The following is a 15,809-nucleotide window of genomic DNA, read 5'->3' as shown; positions in this document are numbered from 1 at the left end:
TTTTCTTGTGTGTTGTGGCATTTATGTGTGATCCATTTATTTCCTCTCATAGAAGATTGGTGAAGTTTACACATAGTTTGTACTGCAAATTAGTTTTATTGTGAAATACATAAGCAAAAATACAGCACATCTCTGGTTATGATCATCAAATTGGATTTATTTTTAATGAGTACTGCTGCATTTTTGCTTCTCCAGAAATAGCCGGACCTCCGTGTAACGGAACTGTACGGTGAAGGTTTCCACTTGGACTCGTACATTAAAATATCCACAATAGTTTTCAATCGAAAGACTTTGATGGGGCCCCGACATCGTGGCCCACAGGATGTTGGACGAAACCTCCAAGAAAAAGCGTCGGGAGTTGCATCAGATTATGTGATGTTTTATTTAATTGAAATGCTCCTCAGTGCGAGCCCCGACTCCCACAGTTTAGACTTATAACCTCACATTGCTGTCAGGAGGATGTCGTACCTGCCAAGAAATGTTCCACAAGTACTGTGTTCACAACACGAGTGGTGAACAGTTCTTGTCATTCCTCACTGAAGTTGTGTGATGTACAAGAATGAGCCTTGGCTTTATCTCTTGGAAAACACTGCTACTAAACAGCACCGAGACCTTGACCCTCTGCAAAACAAGACCGCAGCTGTGAGGGTAGAGATGGGAGTGACGGCTCTTTGAAGGGAATCGGATGTCTGCGTTCCTGTCTCTGGGAGCAGGACTTTGTTCTCTGGTCCTCCCCTGAGAGCGAAATACATTGTACACATTCATTAGGATAACGTGTGCCTGAAGGATATCGTTTCATTCAGATCTGTCGTCACATTCACAAATGCTGGTATGGCCCACCGGGGTGAGGGAGTTCTGTTCAAGGACTAGAAAGCTGCAGGAATGACGTGTTTTTGTTGGCCGACCCGGAAGTTAGCATCGCACTCTTTGCCTCGATTAAAAAAAAAAAAAAAAAAGCCAATAGGAATTTTCCATTGGATTTTGGATTATTCCAGAAAATCAGCTCGGTGGCAAACATTATACTACGCGTTTTGTCCAAACAAGATTACAAATGAACACAACTTTTATGATCTTTAAAGCGCGAATCGGCAGAAGTAAAAAGCTAACGTTGGGCTATAAACGAGGACGCATGAGCGCGGGTTTACTCAACGAGGCCGTGAAGGTGGACCAGTCAGCGGGATGACTTTCTCATGTAGCTACTTGTTAGCAGCTGCCTTTTTTAGACACATTACCGCTTAAAAATTCACAAGAGGTGTATTTATTGACGTATTTTATATCGTTTCTTAAGTGTTTACCACAGAATTTATTTCAGGCATCTAACTGAAAACTCAATTCAAAAAAACTTCGAGACGAGTTCGATATTTAGGAAAATACGCATATTTGCTTTCTTTCCATTGATGCCACTTATATCTGTTAAGCTTAGCCAAACTAACAGGTTAGAAACAGCTAGCTTGGCTCTGTTCAAAAGTTTAAAAAAAAATCAACCTACCAGCACCTCTAAAGCTCACTAAATAACATGTTATTTAGTGTATTAGTTTGTTTAATACGACATACTGAATTGTAAGAATGTTGTTGTTTTACACGGGGTTGGTCATGAGCCGCACTATTTCTTGACAGGGCGCAGTTCAGAAAGTCACTGCTTCTGGCCGAGAAATAGTCCGGCTTATAACTTTATGTAAAACCACAACTTGTTGCGGTCGCCACTGCAGATTCTGTGCGGATTTGATAAACAATAACGTGTTGATTGTGCTGCATTCGCATGGAATCAGCCAGACGATGTCAGTAAGTCCAGTCCAAGTCGTCCTAAGTTAAAACATTTAAACTTTTTGCTGTCCACGACAGAATTTATAATCAGCATCGTGAGCTTTAGATGTGCTGGTAGATCAATGTTCCAGTCTTTATGCTAAGCTAAGCTAACTGTCAAATAAAGTACTTCATAATCTTCTCATAACTGGCAACAAAGCAGTCCTTAAACTAGATGCTTTCTAATATACAATCTTGTATAGTTTTAGTTTTGCACTAATTTCAGTTCAAGTACAATATATCATATTTTATTTTTTACTCTTCTTATACAGTCTGTTTGTTTTCTTTACTTAGGAGCATTGCTCTGCTCAGTCGTTCTTATAACTCATCTGCGTCCTTTCTACATTTCCCCATGAAGGGTTAAAAACACCTGGTATCTCTTTTGCTTGAGACAGAGAGCTGTTCATGAGAAAGTTACAAGAAGTGCACTCTAACCTCCCTTGATATGAGTCCTCATCACCTCCATTAGTCTACAGACAGGGAGGTTCGGTATCTGCCTTCTATTTGCTTTTCATTCTCTCGCGTTATCAGACTTCAACCTGCTTTCTTGAGGTGAAAAACAAGCACATTTCTGTGCAGCAAACAACTCGAATAGAATCCCATCTCATCAAGGACACCTGATATTCCTACTTTGGCAGCGTGTTCCCCAGTTAGTGAGAAGGGAAGGTGGGAGGATACAACTCCCTTCCTCGTGAGCTTGACCCATTCAAAACAAGCGACTGGGAAAGGTCTGACCACACAGACACACACGCACAGACGGTGAAGGATGTTGTGTTTGGATTTCTTCTGCTGTGGAGCGTTGATGCTCTGCTGCACCAGGCTCTGTGTGGCCCTGCCGGCCTCACCTGGACTGCAGCTGATCCCGGCCCACGACCCCCCAGTGACAGGTCAGACTCCGCACAATTCAAAACCTCTGAGAGTTTGTGCATTAATATTCATGCAATTCTGTGCAATGCCTTCATTTTATGTTAGGGTGCTCTTTGTTTATTCTTCTCTTTTAGTGTTTTTTGGATTGTTTGCATGTGGTTCCTGCTTCCTAGCTTTGATCTTGTTTTTCAGTGCATACTGTAATGTGTTCTTTTTAATGCAGAGCACACCTTCCCATCAACAGAGGCCTCATCAGCCTCCACGGTCTCCCACAATGCACCGTGCTTAGTGGACGACATTTTCGCGGAGTTGCGTGAAGCTGTCGGGAGTGACGGCGAACTCACAAACCGCAGTTTGACTCAGTTTGGAATCTGCACTGTGTCTGATAGCTCGTCAGGCTCGGTCTTGTTACAGCTTGCAAAGGAAATGAGCCGAAACCAGAGACACGGACTGGAGGTGCTGCATCCAACTGGAGGTGTGAGCGCTCTCTGATCACAATAAATTAACCGGTTGGATGTTTTTTTGTCTATATCTTACAGCATGTCTTGTTTTCTCCATCAGTGCTCTTGGCAGAGGAAGACGAGAGAGGGAAGCTCATGTTGACCTTTGACCTCCTACAGTCCCCTCTGCTCGGGCTGAGCCCTGCGCTGCTCTTGGCGTTTGAAAGCCCCCCCACTGGAGGAAACCTGGTCGTCACTTTCACGAGTCAGTCGCTGCATCCTGACGCACAGGTAAAGGAAGGCCTTGTGTTGATGACGCATGAACGGAAACCTGAAGTTCCTGAATGTGTTGCGTATGATTTTCGTCACAGACATCACTCTTGTTTTCCTGTCTTTTCCAGACTGTGTGCATCTCAGGAGAAACGTTGTACATAATGCTGACGGGGAAAGCATCAGACGGCAACGTTCCCCAGAAATGGAGCATTTCTGTTGAGACAAAATCCCCCGATATGAGTAAGACATGAGTAAGATATGACATGAATAAGACATGAGTAAGACATGAGTAAGACATGAGTAAGACATGACATGAGTAAGACATGAGTAAGACATGACATGAGTAAGACATGAGTAAGACATGAGTAAGATATGATTTGTTTCATTAGCACCCTCCTCACATGTTCCTCTCTTTGCAGACCAAAGCCTAAAAGACATCCTTACTGGTGGAAAATCAGGAAGTAACATCAGCATGGTTCCGCTTCTGCTTTTCTCTGGTGAAAGAGGAACTGATTCAAGGTTGTAATGGCTTTTATGTTCCCGATTGAAATGTTAGCAGACTATTACCACACTGCTCAGCAACTTTTTTTTTTTTACTCTCTTTCTCAGATATCATCATAGTTCATCCCTGGCCTCTTCACAGACCCCCTTCCTCTGTGAGCTGAAGCGGTTCCTAGGGGACGTCCTGCCTCAGGACCACCGTGAGTCCTCTCCGGTCCACCTGGACTCCTTACAGTCCCTGCCTCCCCTGACGCTGGGCTTATCCTCCAGCGACACCCTGCTGGCGGGACTGATCAACTCCTCTTCCATTACCATCTTCTCCTTCGGTAGCTGGGGCTCCGTGTTTCCGGTGCACCGTGGAGAACTGGCCTTTTCTCCTGCGCTGCTGGAGGAGCTCAAGCAGAGGTTGGAGCAGAGCGTGGTGAAGATAACGACGGTAATACGGGAGGAGCAAGTGGGTCAGAGAGCCACCGAGAGGCTGGGAAGGCTCAAGGACCTCAGTGCGTTTCCGATGAAGGAACCGGCAGCAGGTGATGTGTACAAGAAAACAGTCTCCTAAAGCAGTGTTCATTCAAACCCACAGCCCTGTCAGATTAATTCAAGTAATCCTTAATCCACATCCCCACGTCATGTTCCAACTGTGTTCATTTGAACTGATTTTAAAGTGGATTTTATTTAACTATATAAAATTGATATAAAAGTGGATGTCACAAAATGTTTCATATAATTCAGGGATGGGCAATTTTTTCACCTCTTTATAAAACGCAGTAATTTGTCTGGTTTTGATGAACTGTGAGTGGTAAGAGTAAACGTTATGATCAGTGGTGGAATATAACGAAGTATATTTGCTTATGTACTGTACTTAAGTACACATTCAAGGTACTTTACTTGAGTATTTCCATTTTATTCAAATTTGTACTTCCACTCCTGCATCTCAGAGGGAAATATTGTACTTGTTACTCCACTGCATTTGTCTGGCAGCTTTAGTTACTTTGCACATTACAATTTTTCAAACCGTTCCTAACTACCCAAACTGAACAACAGTGTATAAAGGAGTTAAAATGAGCTCCACCTAAAACATCTGCAGCAGGAATAATGATCCAAACAAATATACATGTAATATCCATCGCACACATTCACGAACATACGAAAGTATGTAAATTGAGAGAGAAAAAGTCGCCTTTAAAATAAAAGCAATGCAGCTGTTTTCTGTGCGTGGTGAACACTTATTTACGTCTTATTATTTTCATGCATTTTTAATTGCAATACATTATATTGAGGCGTCAGCGGACCCAATATGTGTCTATACTGTGTGTATTTAAATCAAATCAAATTTATATTCTTATTGAATTATTCTTTCCACACATACACCCTGCAGATGAAGCCCCTGCTTGGGAATCCCAGTATAATCACGTATTTGCATTATAAACCCATCTGACATAAATTTCTTTGGTATCAAGATCCTGCATTACTTTTTAACTGGTGCTTCTGTTACCTCTAGAACAGGAGACCGTCAGTACCGTGCTTTTCTTCTGCTGAAGGCCCTGCAGACGGTGGCCCGTGTCTACGAGGTGCAGAGAGGACTGCGGGCCACCAGAGCTGGTCCAAACAACCCAGTGAGGGCCAACATATGTGGTCTGAGGAGCCTCGCCGTGTCCCTCGAAAAGCGCCTCGGCCTTCCAGAGACCGTCAACATCAACAACTGCCACGGCTCTTGTGCTTTCCCCCTGACCAATGGCATCAACCACGCCGTCCTGCTCAAATTCCACATCGAGAGCGAGAACGTGGACGAGCGGGCGCCATGCTGCGTGCCCGTGGCCTACGGAGCCCTGGAGGTGGTGGAAGTCAACGAACAAGGGACTTACCTCTCCATGAAACAAGATGTGGTGGCCAAGGAGTGTGGATGCCGCTAAAACTAGAGTGTAGTTAAGTGATATTTTACATTTAACACTGAAACTTCTAAGTGTCATGCAATTGTTACTTGCATTTATTTATTCACACAGTATTAATACACTAGTAGTACAAACGCATGTTAATTCACAGAGGTCTCTTTAGGCCATATACTTATATATATGTAGACAATGTATTATTTGCAGTATTCCCACACTTAAAAATATTCAAGTTTATTTAAACCAAATAAGTCAAATGAGTATTATCACCCTTCTCTGTCATATTTTTATTTTAATTACTAATCTTATTTGTATAAAAAGCCATTATTTTATCAGGGCAAATTTCTTATCATTATCATAAGAATCTTAATTAAGATTCCATCATATAATTATTGTTCCAAATATGTTAATAACTTGGAGACATCTGATGACAACACAAGATTGTGTTACAATGTGGCGGTAAGTGACATTTCTAAATTGGTGATACTAAAAGTTAGATTTGATTAAATGATTGAAGATATAAATGTGATACAGATTTCAACTGCCTGACAAATTTAATGGCGTTCTCTATAAATTAACAAAAATGGATTAATAAATGTATCATTCTGGGTTTTTATATTATTAAATGAAACGTATATGAAAGGCTGTTTGTGCTCTTTATTCAGAAACCTGTTGTGTGACAGTTGATGACATGTATTTTTTATTTATTTATACAAATCATACTTTAGGTTTGGGTTTCAGGATTGCTCTGTTGCCAATCGGCTTTTTTCTTCTTCTTATCGCTCCGACTTCTTCGGATCCCCACCACCACATGAAATTGTCCCATATGGAAATCTGGAGACGGACAGCAGGAAACAACAAACAGCCTGGGTCAAAAAGTGATGCCTCAAACACACACATTATAATCAACTTCATGACAACAGGAAAGATTTAAATATCTTTTATTCTACAGTCACTTCAAGGATTAGATTTGATGATGTCTGCCAGTATTCTGTTGTATTTAAAGGGAAATCGACCCTTAAATAGAGTGATAATTCTTTATCATTTTATAGTTTTTAATTCTTGAATTTGTTCAAGTTTGCCAATCAACTGAATAGCAGATCGACAGATCCTGGAGCTACTTCACTGTCAGAAATATATTGCATAATCATAATCAGTTGTGACCTTGTTGTAGTTGTATGATGCAATGAAATGTAGTCATACTTGCAAAGCATTGTGGCTGTTCTCTTAACACTGTTTGATCTGTAATCAGAGATTCTGAGCCCTCTGAAAACAGCTCAACAACAGCTTCCACTGAGACAACAAACATCTGTAACACCTGTCATCTTTCAGCGCACCTGTCTAGTCACTGGTCCCCATTGATCATCCAGATGTAATACCCCCCCAAGTCCATAGGATCAAGTACCAGTTCTGCACAAATGTTGGTGTGTGTATTGCTAATTAGTCGAGCATTAATCTGGCATAACCAAACCTAAATGTTGTCTCGCTCATGAAGGTAAGTGGACTATTTGAAGCCCCAAAATGTAATTTTGAAAAATGTAAAATAACAAAGAAATGGAAGTGGAGCGCGGTATTGCTGCTCATCACTGCACTAAATTCTCAGCCAAACAAATGGATGTCGTTATTAGTTGTTATATTTTGAAATAAACCCCCTGTGAGCTTAATGAGAAAATGGCTTTGCGACACTAAACGTCAGCCTACTGCTGGTTAGTGACTACTCATTCTGTTCACTTGCTGCAATTAAAATGAAATAATCTCAGCATTCAGTGTAAAGTATCTTCAAACTGAACATAAACAAAGGCCTCCACTGATCTGTATCTGAGATAGAACAATAGAACTCCACAAAAACCTAAACAAATTCAATGAACCCTTTACCCGTGTTACAGAGACAGACATTACCTGATAGAATGAACCATCCTGCAGACTTCCAAGGAAAGACATGATACCTGTGTCCTCAACAAAAGAATCCATTGCATCTAGAAAACAAAAACATGTAAAAAAGACAGTGAAGGCCTGCTGGCTTTAACAGAGGAGAACAATAATCTCACAGCCAGTGTGGTATTGAAATGAATAGAATAATACACTCACCGTGCACTTCACTGACCCCCGAGCTCACGAGCAGAAGGACCAGTGCCAGCACTAAGCAGCGGTTCATGGTGAATCCTTTCCATGGATTTGGAACATCGCTCAAATCTTCGATGGACAGAATGCGCTCATAAGACACTATGGACGGACACAAACGAGTCAGACGCTAGTTGCCATAGAATTGACTCAGTGTTTTTGACATTATGTCTTACTTGTGATGGGTTCAGATGTTCCAACTCTCGCTTCTAGAATCCTGTGGGTGGAGGTTTAAGTTCAAAGCTGGATCCGGAATTAAGCTGTAAGTTAAGATGAGAAATTAAGTTTCTGTCGAGCACAAAACCAACTGAAAGTCTACGTTTTTTACAATGTTTGTGCCTGTGTTGCTACTCTTTCAGACGGTCCTGTGTGTCACAGTCCAACATTGGACAGCTTAAAATAGTCACCTGCAGCTAGTTGCAAAAGATAATCATGATTTTAAGAGTTTCGTTTTATATGAACATCTGAACAGGAGAAGAAAAGAAACATACCCGATTTGACCCGTCTGTTGTGTCTCACCATTGAAGTGAAAGTTAAGTGGTTGCTTTGATGGTGATTTCAGCAGAGACGGTGTTTTCCACAGCCTGCACCATGCTCCTTTGCTTCTTGATTGACAGGCACAGATGAGAGCAGTTGAAAAAAAGGAAAATGACACTCACAGTGTGGACTGAGACTGTTGATACTGACCAGCAGTTAGACTGTAAGTTGACAAGTATAACAAGCAGCTTTAGCCTGTATTCCACTGCTAACAAAACAAATGCGATGAAATAATGAAACTATAAATCTTGCCCTGTTGGGGAAGAACAGCACAGAGCGACTCTATTGCACCTTACCAGTGTGTTTAGTACCAGGAGGGTGAAATGAGAGGTGGCTGCCGCTCTGCACTGTGCTTACATGCTGGTTTCCGCTGATTTTGGCATGGTGATTGGTGCATGACAATAAACAGAGTGTATGTTGGTAGAATGACGATTAAAGCGTCAGTCGTAATAACAAGTAATACAATTTTACACATTTTTTGGCATTTGGTACTTTTTGGTTTGGATACTTTAACGTATTTTTTTTAAGAATGTATTTTTACATTGCTGTCTCGTCCTACAGGGATATAAAGTAGCCCATGCTCATCATTAAATTAAATATTCAGAGACAGATAGTTCCAATAACTTATATAGTTTAATTAAACGTCTCAGTAAAGAGGCTCGTGACGTGCGTCATATGTTCACATTGACACGTCATAGTGGACAGGACACGCCCCTCACAAATACTGCAGACTGCCAGCTCTCTGACTCCAGCACAAGGCGGCGAGGAGGGAGACGACAGAGCCGCTGGTGTTGGACGCTGGCCGGATGGTTAAATCTAACCTACAGACGATTTTGAATAGTCATTGTTTTGTTAGAGAAAAAGAGAGAAACTTATCCGAGATGCCTGTTATTGAGCAATCCAGTAATACACCTGAACGTGAAAGGTATGTTGTTGTAGGGATTGTTATTTAGCGAACTAGCTCACTGAGCTAAGCTACATTTAAAAACCGCGGCCTAGCTTAAGAGATGCTATTCCCCGTGTTTCTTGTTTACATAACATCTCAATCTATTGCTAGCGTTAAATGCTGACACGCTCGCTAGCTAATATTAAAGGTCCAGACTCAAGCCACTGGTGGTGTTTTATTTATTTCAACATAACATACGTTAGGTGATAAAATAACTATGTATTTTTTGGGTGATTAGGAGCTTGTCGCCTTAGCTTTAATATAATATATCAGCGTAGGGATATTGCTAGCTGCGTTAGCTTAATGGCTAACGTTACAGTTAATATATCACATGTTTTTTTCATATTTTTGGCGTTGCAGTGAAAGCAATCGATGACAATAATACATAAATATTGTGACCACATTTCACACTGAATTTGACCGTTGGTCTCGTAAGAACGCTCGGTGCATTGAAAGCGTTTATTTATGGTTATGTAAAAGCTAGCTTGTTGCTAATCAACGTCGCTGAATTGATCATTTGTGGCTTCATCAATTCAATCAATATTGCTCTCTAACGTAATATTATATCAACATACTGTGTGGGCTTTTGCAAGCCAATGAATTCCGGATGATTTAAAGTAATTTAATATAACTGTTTGTGATTTGACTGGAAATTAAAAACCTAGAAAAACAACCGTTGGGGATTTTGACGCCTGGAAAAAATCCTCGTCGAGGCTGTTTGTGAAGCTCTATAGTGTCGTGAAGGACTCGGAGGAAATTTCCACTGCACTGCGAAGAGGGGGGGGGGGGGAGGGGGGGTGTTATGGGTAATTGTAAGCCCAGTGATGACATATTGTACACAGAAGCTTTCTTATTCAATAGATATACTTGTTTTTTAGGCTGTGTACCTCGGGCATTTATGGCAACAACAGCATAGGTGCTGTTATTTAAAACCCCAATGATGGTGTAGAATATGTCCTGATAATTTAATACAGTTTTCTCTCTTTAAGCCATAGCTTACAGAGCAGGGGACCTATTTAATACATCCACTTACAGCTCCTGTTGTCTTCTTTGAGATGAGGGTGGTAAAACAGTTTGGCGTAATACTTAAGTAATGATGTTGGCGTTAAGTGAGGGGTTATTTACATGATATTCATGCATGACAAAGGTGCTCTTATGCAAGCAGAAGCTTGAGAGACTCACCGGTCATGTGACCAGAGCCGCTGTCTTTGCCAAGACAACCGGGGACGTGAGTGTGTGTTGCTTTCTAATGGAAGTATGGGGATTTTTTTTAAAGAATGCCGTTGCGTGAGAGCCTTCTGCTGCGTGTTGGTCTTCATGCACAGGCAGAGGGGGCATTGAAGGTGTTGTGTAAAGATGCTGATTTGCATAATCCGATAATGGGATTTGGGGGAGCATTTGTGTTACGTTGCCTCGCAAAATCTTGCAATAGGTTTGGGCATTGCACATTGACCTGGTTAGCCCGAGTTATGGGAGGGCCAATGGTTCTCGTTTGTTTTTTCACACATCTGCTCCGCATATAGCACAGCAGTGGTATTTGCGTAAGAGGGCATCTGAGAGTGTTTGTCACGCTGTTTCAGCGATGCTGCTGCTAAAGGGTTGTGTTCCGGATGTCGGCCCACAGTACCTGCAACGGTGTTAATGCAGCCACACACACACGGACACCTGCGCTTGTAAACCAAGCGAATGCTACAGAGCACTTTGACCCGGCCTCTGGGAAAAAAATAAAAAATGGCTGATCTCACTTGTCGTAAACTGGAACGGCATAGTTAGTGCATCAGCACTAAAGTAGGTTAATGGTTAGACAAACACAGGCTGATCCTCTGGCAGCCTTCCTCAGAGTCACGTGACGAGCTTAAAGTTACCCCACAGAAACCCAAGGCACTCAAATCGGTTTTTAGGAGGTCCGTCGTCACTGTTCTCACGTGAACGATGAATGTCTCCACGGGGTGATGTGATCGTTACATTATTGGTGTTGGGAACGTAGAGGAGCGTGTTTGGTTATCAGCATCTAAGAAACTAAATTCTTGACATCAATATAATTATTAATGTCAGTAACAATCATTAATGATTATTAATAATAACGGGGCACCACCCTGCGAACAGGGACCAATAACCAAACAATAAAACTAAGTCTCATAATTAGCGTTCACTCATAATGTCAATAGTCTGAGTACTATTACACTACATCCAGTTATTATTACACACATGCACAAGTAATCACAGACGACTGCTCTTTAAAATATAACAGAGTTTATTAAATAAAATAATAAATGATCAAATCAAGTAATATCAAAATAAACAAACACTATCATACAATTATATGTCTAATACCTAAAGTCAAATGAATAAAGTGGGGTAAGGATATGTATATAGATATATGTACATGTGTGAGTGTGTGTGTGTGGAAACAAAGGGGGGGGGCCTACTCAAACAGTGATGGTACGTAACCTAAAAAGGGGCGTGTGAGCCTACAAGCAAAGATGGCGGAGTCTATTGACCCGCGACAAGATAGCTGAGAGGTGGCTACGTGTAACCACGTGGGACGGCGCACAATGTGGGTTGGGACAATAGATTACGCGACCACGTGTCTGAGAGGTTCACCCAAAATCAGTGAATCTAACTATGTGTGTGCGGGTTAGTAGGAAGAGAGGGAGAGAGAGAGAGAGAGAGAGAGAGAGGAGCTCTGAGCGCGGTGCTCAGCGCTGCAGTGAGAATGTGAGGAACAGCTGATCACTCGTAAACTCTGCGGTCGGATTCTGAACCGACCGGTCACGCTTGTACGGTGATAGTTGCGGTTCTAGATCTCACTCACAGAGCCGATTTAAAGAGGAGAGAATAAAACCAAACAAAATAAAATAATCCCCAAAACAAAACACATCTTTATCACTGCGGTGAGATGCGAGTATTGCTCTCTTATCACCCCGAAACTCGGTCGGCGAGACGAGGCTTCGCCACCGTGGTTTTGGTCTTTGAAGTGATAAAATCACAACCTCCACATCCACTAGCAGCGACGGATCTAATGCAAACAGTTACGGCAGGAAATACACAATATAACGGGACTCCGTGGTCCGCGATGCTTGCGCAATAACGCGTTATAACACGACAGTAACTTAACGTAACAAGACACAGGAATAACAACGACATAACGAATAGGCTAAATTAAGCTAATGCTATGCTAAGCTAAGCTAGGCCCAGATACCAGTAACTCTTACTTGTAGAAGCTTCGTTCGGTAGGGTACGTTTCCCGTGGTGGGGATCACTCGGTCCTCGAGTAGCCGCTGGCTCTCGGTGGCACGGCCTCGGGGCTGGCTGGCGCAGACTCGGCCTCCTCGCTGCAGAGAGGGGCTTTTTAACTTCGGCTGAGGGACGAGGTTTGGGTCGTCCTTCCCGGAAATCTTCGGCGAGGAAAGATTGTTACCTTCTGCCGGCGGTGTGTACACAAAAAGGGTGGGAGAACGGGGCATAGGAGTTATCCGTTCTCGCACTACAGGATCCAAAACTCAAAATAAAACACAGTCTGTTCGACCAGCGAATGTTGCATGTGACCTGATAGGATTTGATGAGGCCGCGGTTCCTCGTGGATCTTCTTGTCCCCTGGACGAGTCCGGAGTGAAGAGGCCTTGTGGACCTCCTGACACCAGCGCGTGTCCGGGGTGAAGAGAGCCTTGTGGATCTCCTTACACCAGCGGTGTCTGGACGGAAGAGAGCGAATGGCGTTTCCTGCTCGCTTATAAACCAGGTCTCGAACAGTGGGGGGCCATTTCTTGGCCAATGAGGGGCCAGGATCAAGTTTTGGCTGTGCTGGGAGGTGTAGTCATTCATCTTGGAGTTTCCATCAGACGTTGTATGACAGGACGGAGCATGGGTGCTTCTAGACTAGGGCCAGATCCCAACATTGGCCTTAAAGGGGTTGTACTGAATATTTGCCTTATACGCTGACAAAGTCAAATGTTAATGTATCATCATCAGTGATGTTTATCATAAACCCTTCCTGTCTGTTCATTTAATGTGCACAAGTCAACACATCATACAAATGTCTGAGCCAGTGCTAGGTAGACCAAAAAAGTTAATTTTCACCACCACTCTGTGCCGAAGAAGAGGACAGTTATTGATTAAACGATTCCCACCAGCCTCGTATTGTTGTTTCTCAAGACTCACTAATATGTAGCAACTATCTAACGGTTATTTCAGAGATGACTCACCCAACGGTGTAATGTGTGCTGAGCTCTCTGTTTATATTGGGAGTTTGGTTTGTGTTAAGCAGCAGAACTTATGATGGCTCCTTCCGTGTGTGTGTTCCTTTCGCACTCCAGTATGTCCAGTCCCAGGAGGGGCTCCCGCTGTTGCAGTAACCCGTGTCTGGGGCCTCTGTGGTGCTCCTGATGCCCCTCACCCACCCCTGAAGATCCCAGGTGGGCGAGGGAATGACCAGCGGGATCGCAATCTTTCAGCTAAGCTATTCTATTCTGTAAGTGAAACCACTTTATAAAGGTTTTTTACAGCAGTATGACTTTTTTAAAATTCTGATTGTAAGAGTAGATACCTAATTTCCATCATAATGATCAGAATTGGCACAGTCTACTCGTCATACTCGACGATGCTGCTGATTTAAGACGTGTTTGATAATGAGATTACTTGGCGTTATTCAAGATGTCATCTGAAATGAATGCATTCCCCGTGTCCCCCTTCTCCTCTCTGTCCTCCAGGATACTCAGTTGCTGGTTCTTGAGGAGCCCCCCCCAGCCAACGGCAGAGTGCGCTTCTTGCTCTTCGAGCCCCGTCGCTCTGAGGGCAAGCACTGCGTCTGGAGGGCCGCGCTGAAAGGAGGGAACCTCTACGTCGAAATCCCTCCCGGAGCTTTGCCCGAGGGCAGCAAAGACAGGTCAGTCGGCAAAAAAAAAGAAGAAAAATCTCTCGGTCCAATATTTTTCATAAGATAAATATTTATTTGTATAATATTTCCTCAAACGAATGAATTCAAAGATTTTGTCAAAAGCCAAAGTAAAAACAGCCCCTTGTGTTTTCTTAATTTGTGCGTTAGATGAGCTGTTGTATCAAAAATAAAACCTGTATGTAAATATAAACATCACTAATAAGTGTTTACAGGTAATTGTATGAGCCTGATTGACCAAATAAGCAGCGTTTGTGTTGTGGTATGGTTTATCGACATGTGCTTAGACCATTACGAGTCCATATTTTTCCACTGAAATTCATTAACATCCCTCCTGTGATTCATTAACATGTTTTGTTTGCTGTGTTTCTCTCCAGTTTTGCTCTTCTGCTGGAGTTTGCAGAAGAGCAGCTGCAGGTCGGTCACGTGTTCATCTGTTTTCACAAGAACCGCGACGACAGAGGTGAGACATTTATGGTCTGGGTTTTTAAACTGTGACTCGTGCTATTTGAGTGTAATTTAGTGTCATCAGTTTTCTAATACAGGCTTAGAAAATTGTTCCTTTGGAATTATTTCATTATGACCTGAGCATAAACATAAAGTGGCAGCTTAAGAACAGATACGACTGAAATGTACATTGAACAGTCAAAGAAAAGGCATTTAAATAAAACAAAAAGACTGACCCCGGTTTCCATCTTGTCTCTCCTCAGCCTCCCTGCTGCGCACATTCAGTTTCCTGGGCTTTGAGATTGTGAGACCGGGTCATCCCCTCGTCCCCTCCCGCCCCGACGCTTTCTTCATGGCTTACAGCATCGAGCGAGACTCCTCCGACGACGACGACGATTAAATGACGCTGAGCAGTTACAGAAGTTGCTCTCATTTCAATCCACACCCACCCTGCTTTATGATTTTTCTGTTTTGAGAAATGAATATATTATCCAAGTTCAGTTCAAGTCGAGGTTTCCCCCGTTTTGTTTGTTTTTCCCTTTAGCTACCATGTGCTGTGTTTCTATGGTATTTGCACTAGGGTAAAATGTTAATCTACCAGGAATATAGCGCAAGCGCCCACATAATATCCGGGCATCGTGTCCTCGCCACTGTATTACTCTTCATGATGTGTAGTGCTGACCTCCCATGAACACCCCACGACGATCATCTCCACACTGTAATATTTATGATAAATTCTAATTCATCTTACTCGTGTAAGTCGATCTATTTTCATAGTATCAGTTGATCCTCCTGTTAATCTTTTTTTATTTTTCAATGTGTGCATGATTTTCATTTGTTGTTTGATTCACTTGATAGAAATCTGCATGTGGTAACTACTAAATAAAAGTGCACCTAAGTGAATGCTGTCTGTGGTGTTGTGTAATCAGTAACGAGGTAAGTTCTTAATGTGCTTTGAAGGAACTAGGCCATTCGATGTGTTGTCTGGTCGCGTATAAATGGAAGAGTCCACGCGTGAAGTAGCCTGCTGTCACATTGTGTTCCTCAGACTGCAGTCATGGTGTTCAGACTCATCTGTACAGAAGAGTAGT

The 15,809-nt window shown here is 42.6% G+C and overlaps 2 protein-coding genes and 1 long non-coding RNA gene across 3 annotated transcripts; 2 read left to right on the top strand and 1 right to left on the bottom strand.

The window, feature by feature from the left end:
• The first annotated feature begins 140 nt into the window (after window positions 1–140).
• amh (anti-Mullerian hormone) lies at window positions 141–6,415 on the top strand. The gene is given in 8 exon segments (XM_076087698.1): window positions 141–2,690; window positions 2,894–3,145; window positions 3,232–3,401; window positions 3,512–3,623; window positions 3,803–3,902; window positions 3,993–4,383; window positions 4,386–4,414; window positions 5,386–6,415. Coding segments are annotated over 8 exon segments (1,587 nt in total). The 5' UTR covers window positions 141–2,569; the 3' UTR covers window positions 5,798–6,415.
• A 5-nt stretch (window positions 6,416–6,420) lies between these two features.
• On the bottom strand, window positions 6,421–8,493 carry LOC142946430 (uncharacterized). The gene is made up of 5 exons (XR_012953075.1): window positions 8,386–8,493; window positions 8,071–8,154; window positions 7,862–7,996; window positions 7,673–7,749; window positions 6,421–6,607 (listed from the first exon to the last, which is right to left on the bottom strand). It is a non-coding gene; the product is annotated as an uncharacterized LOC142946430 (long non-coding RNA).
• Window positions 8,494–9,170: 677 nt separating this feature from the next.
• oaz1a (ornithine decarboxylase antizyme 1a) lies at window positions 9,171–15,621 on the top strand. The gene is given in 6 exon segments (XM_076087692.1): window positions 9,171–9,356; window positions 13,694–13,760; window positions 13,762–13,848; window positions 14,087–14,262; window positions 14,649–14,734; window positions 14,982–15,621. Coding segments are annotated over 6 exon segments (672 nt in total). The 5' UTR covers window positions 9,171–9,237; the 3' UTR covers window positions 15,119–15,621.
• The last annotated feature ends 188 nt before the right edge of the window (window positions 15,622–15,809 follow it).

The sequence above is a fragment of the Anarhichas minor genome, unplaced genomic scaffold (genome assembly GCF_050575085.1).
Source record: "Anarhichas minor isolate MPS153535 unplaced genomic scaffold, ASM5057508v1 ptg000010l, whole genome shotgun sequence".
In the NCBI taxonomy this organism is placed as follows: Eukaryota; Metazoa; Chordata; class Actinopteri; order Perciformes; family Anarhichadidae; genus Anarhichas; species Anarhichas minor.
The sequence above is the reverse complement of the archived record's forward strand: the minus strand, read 5'-3'. Positions and strand labels throughout refer to the sequence as shown.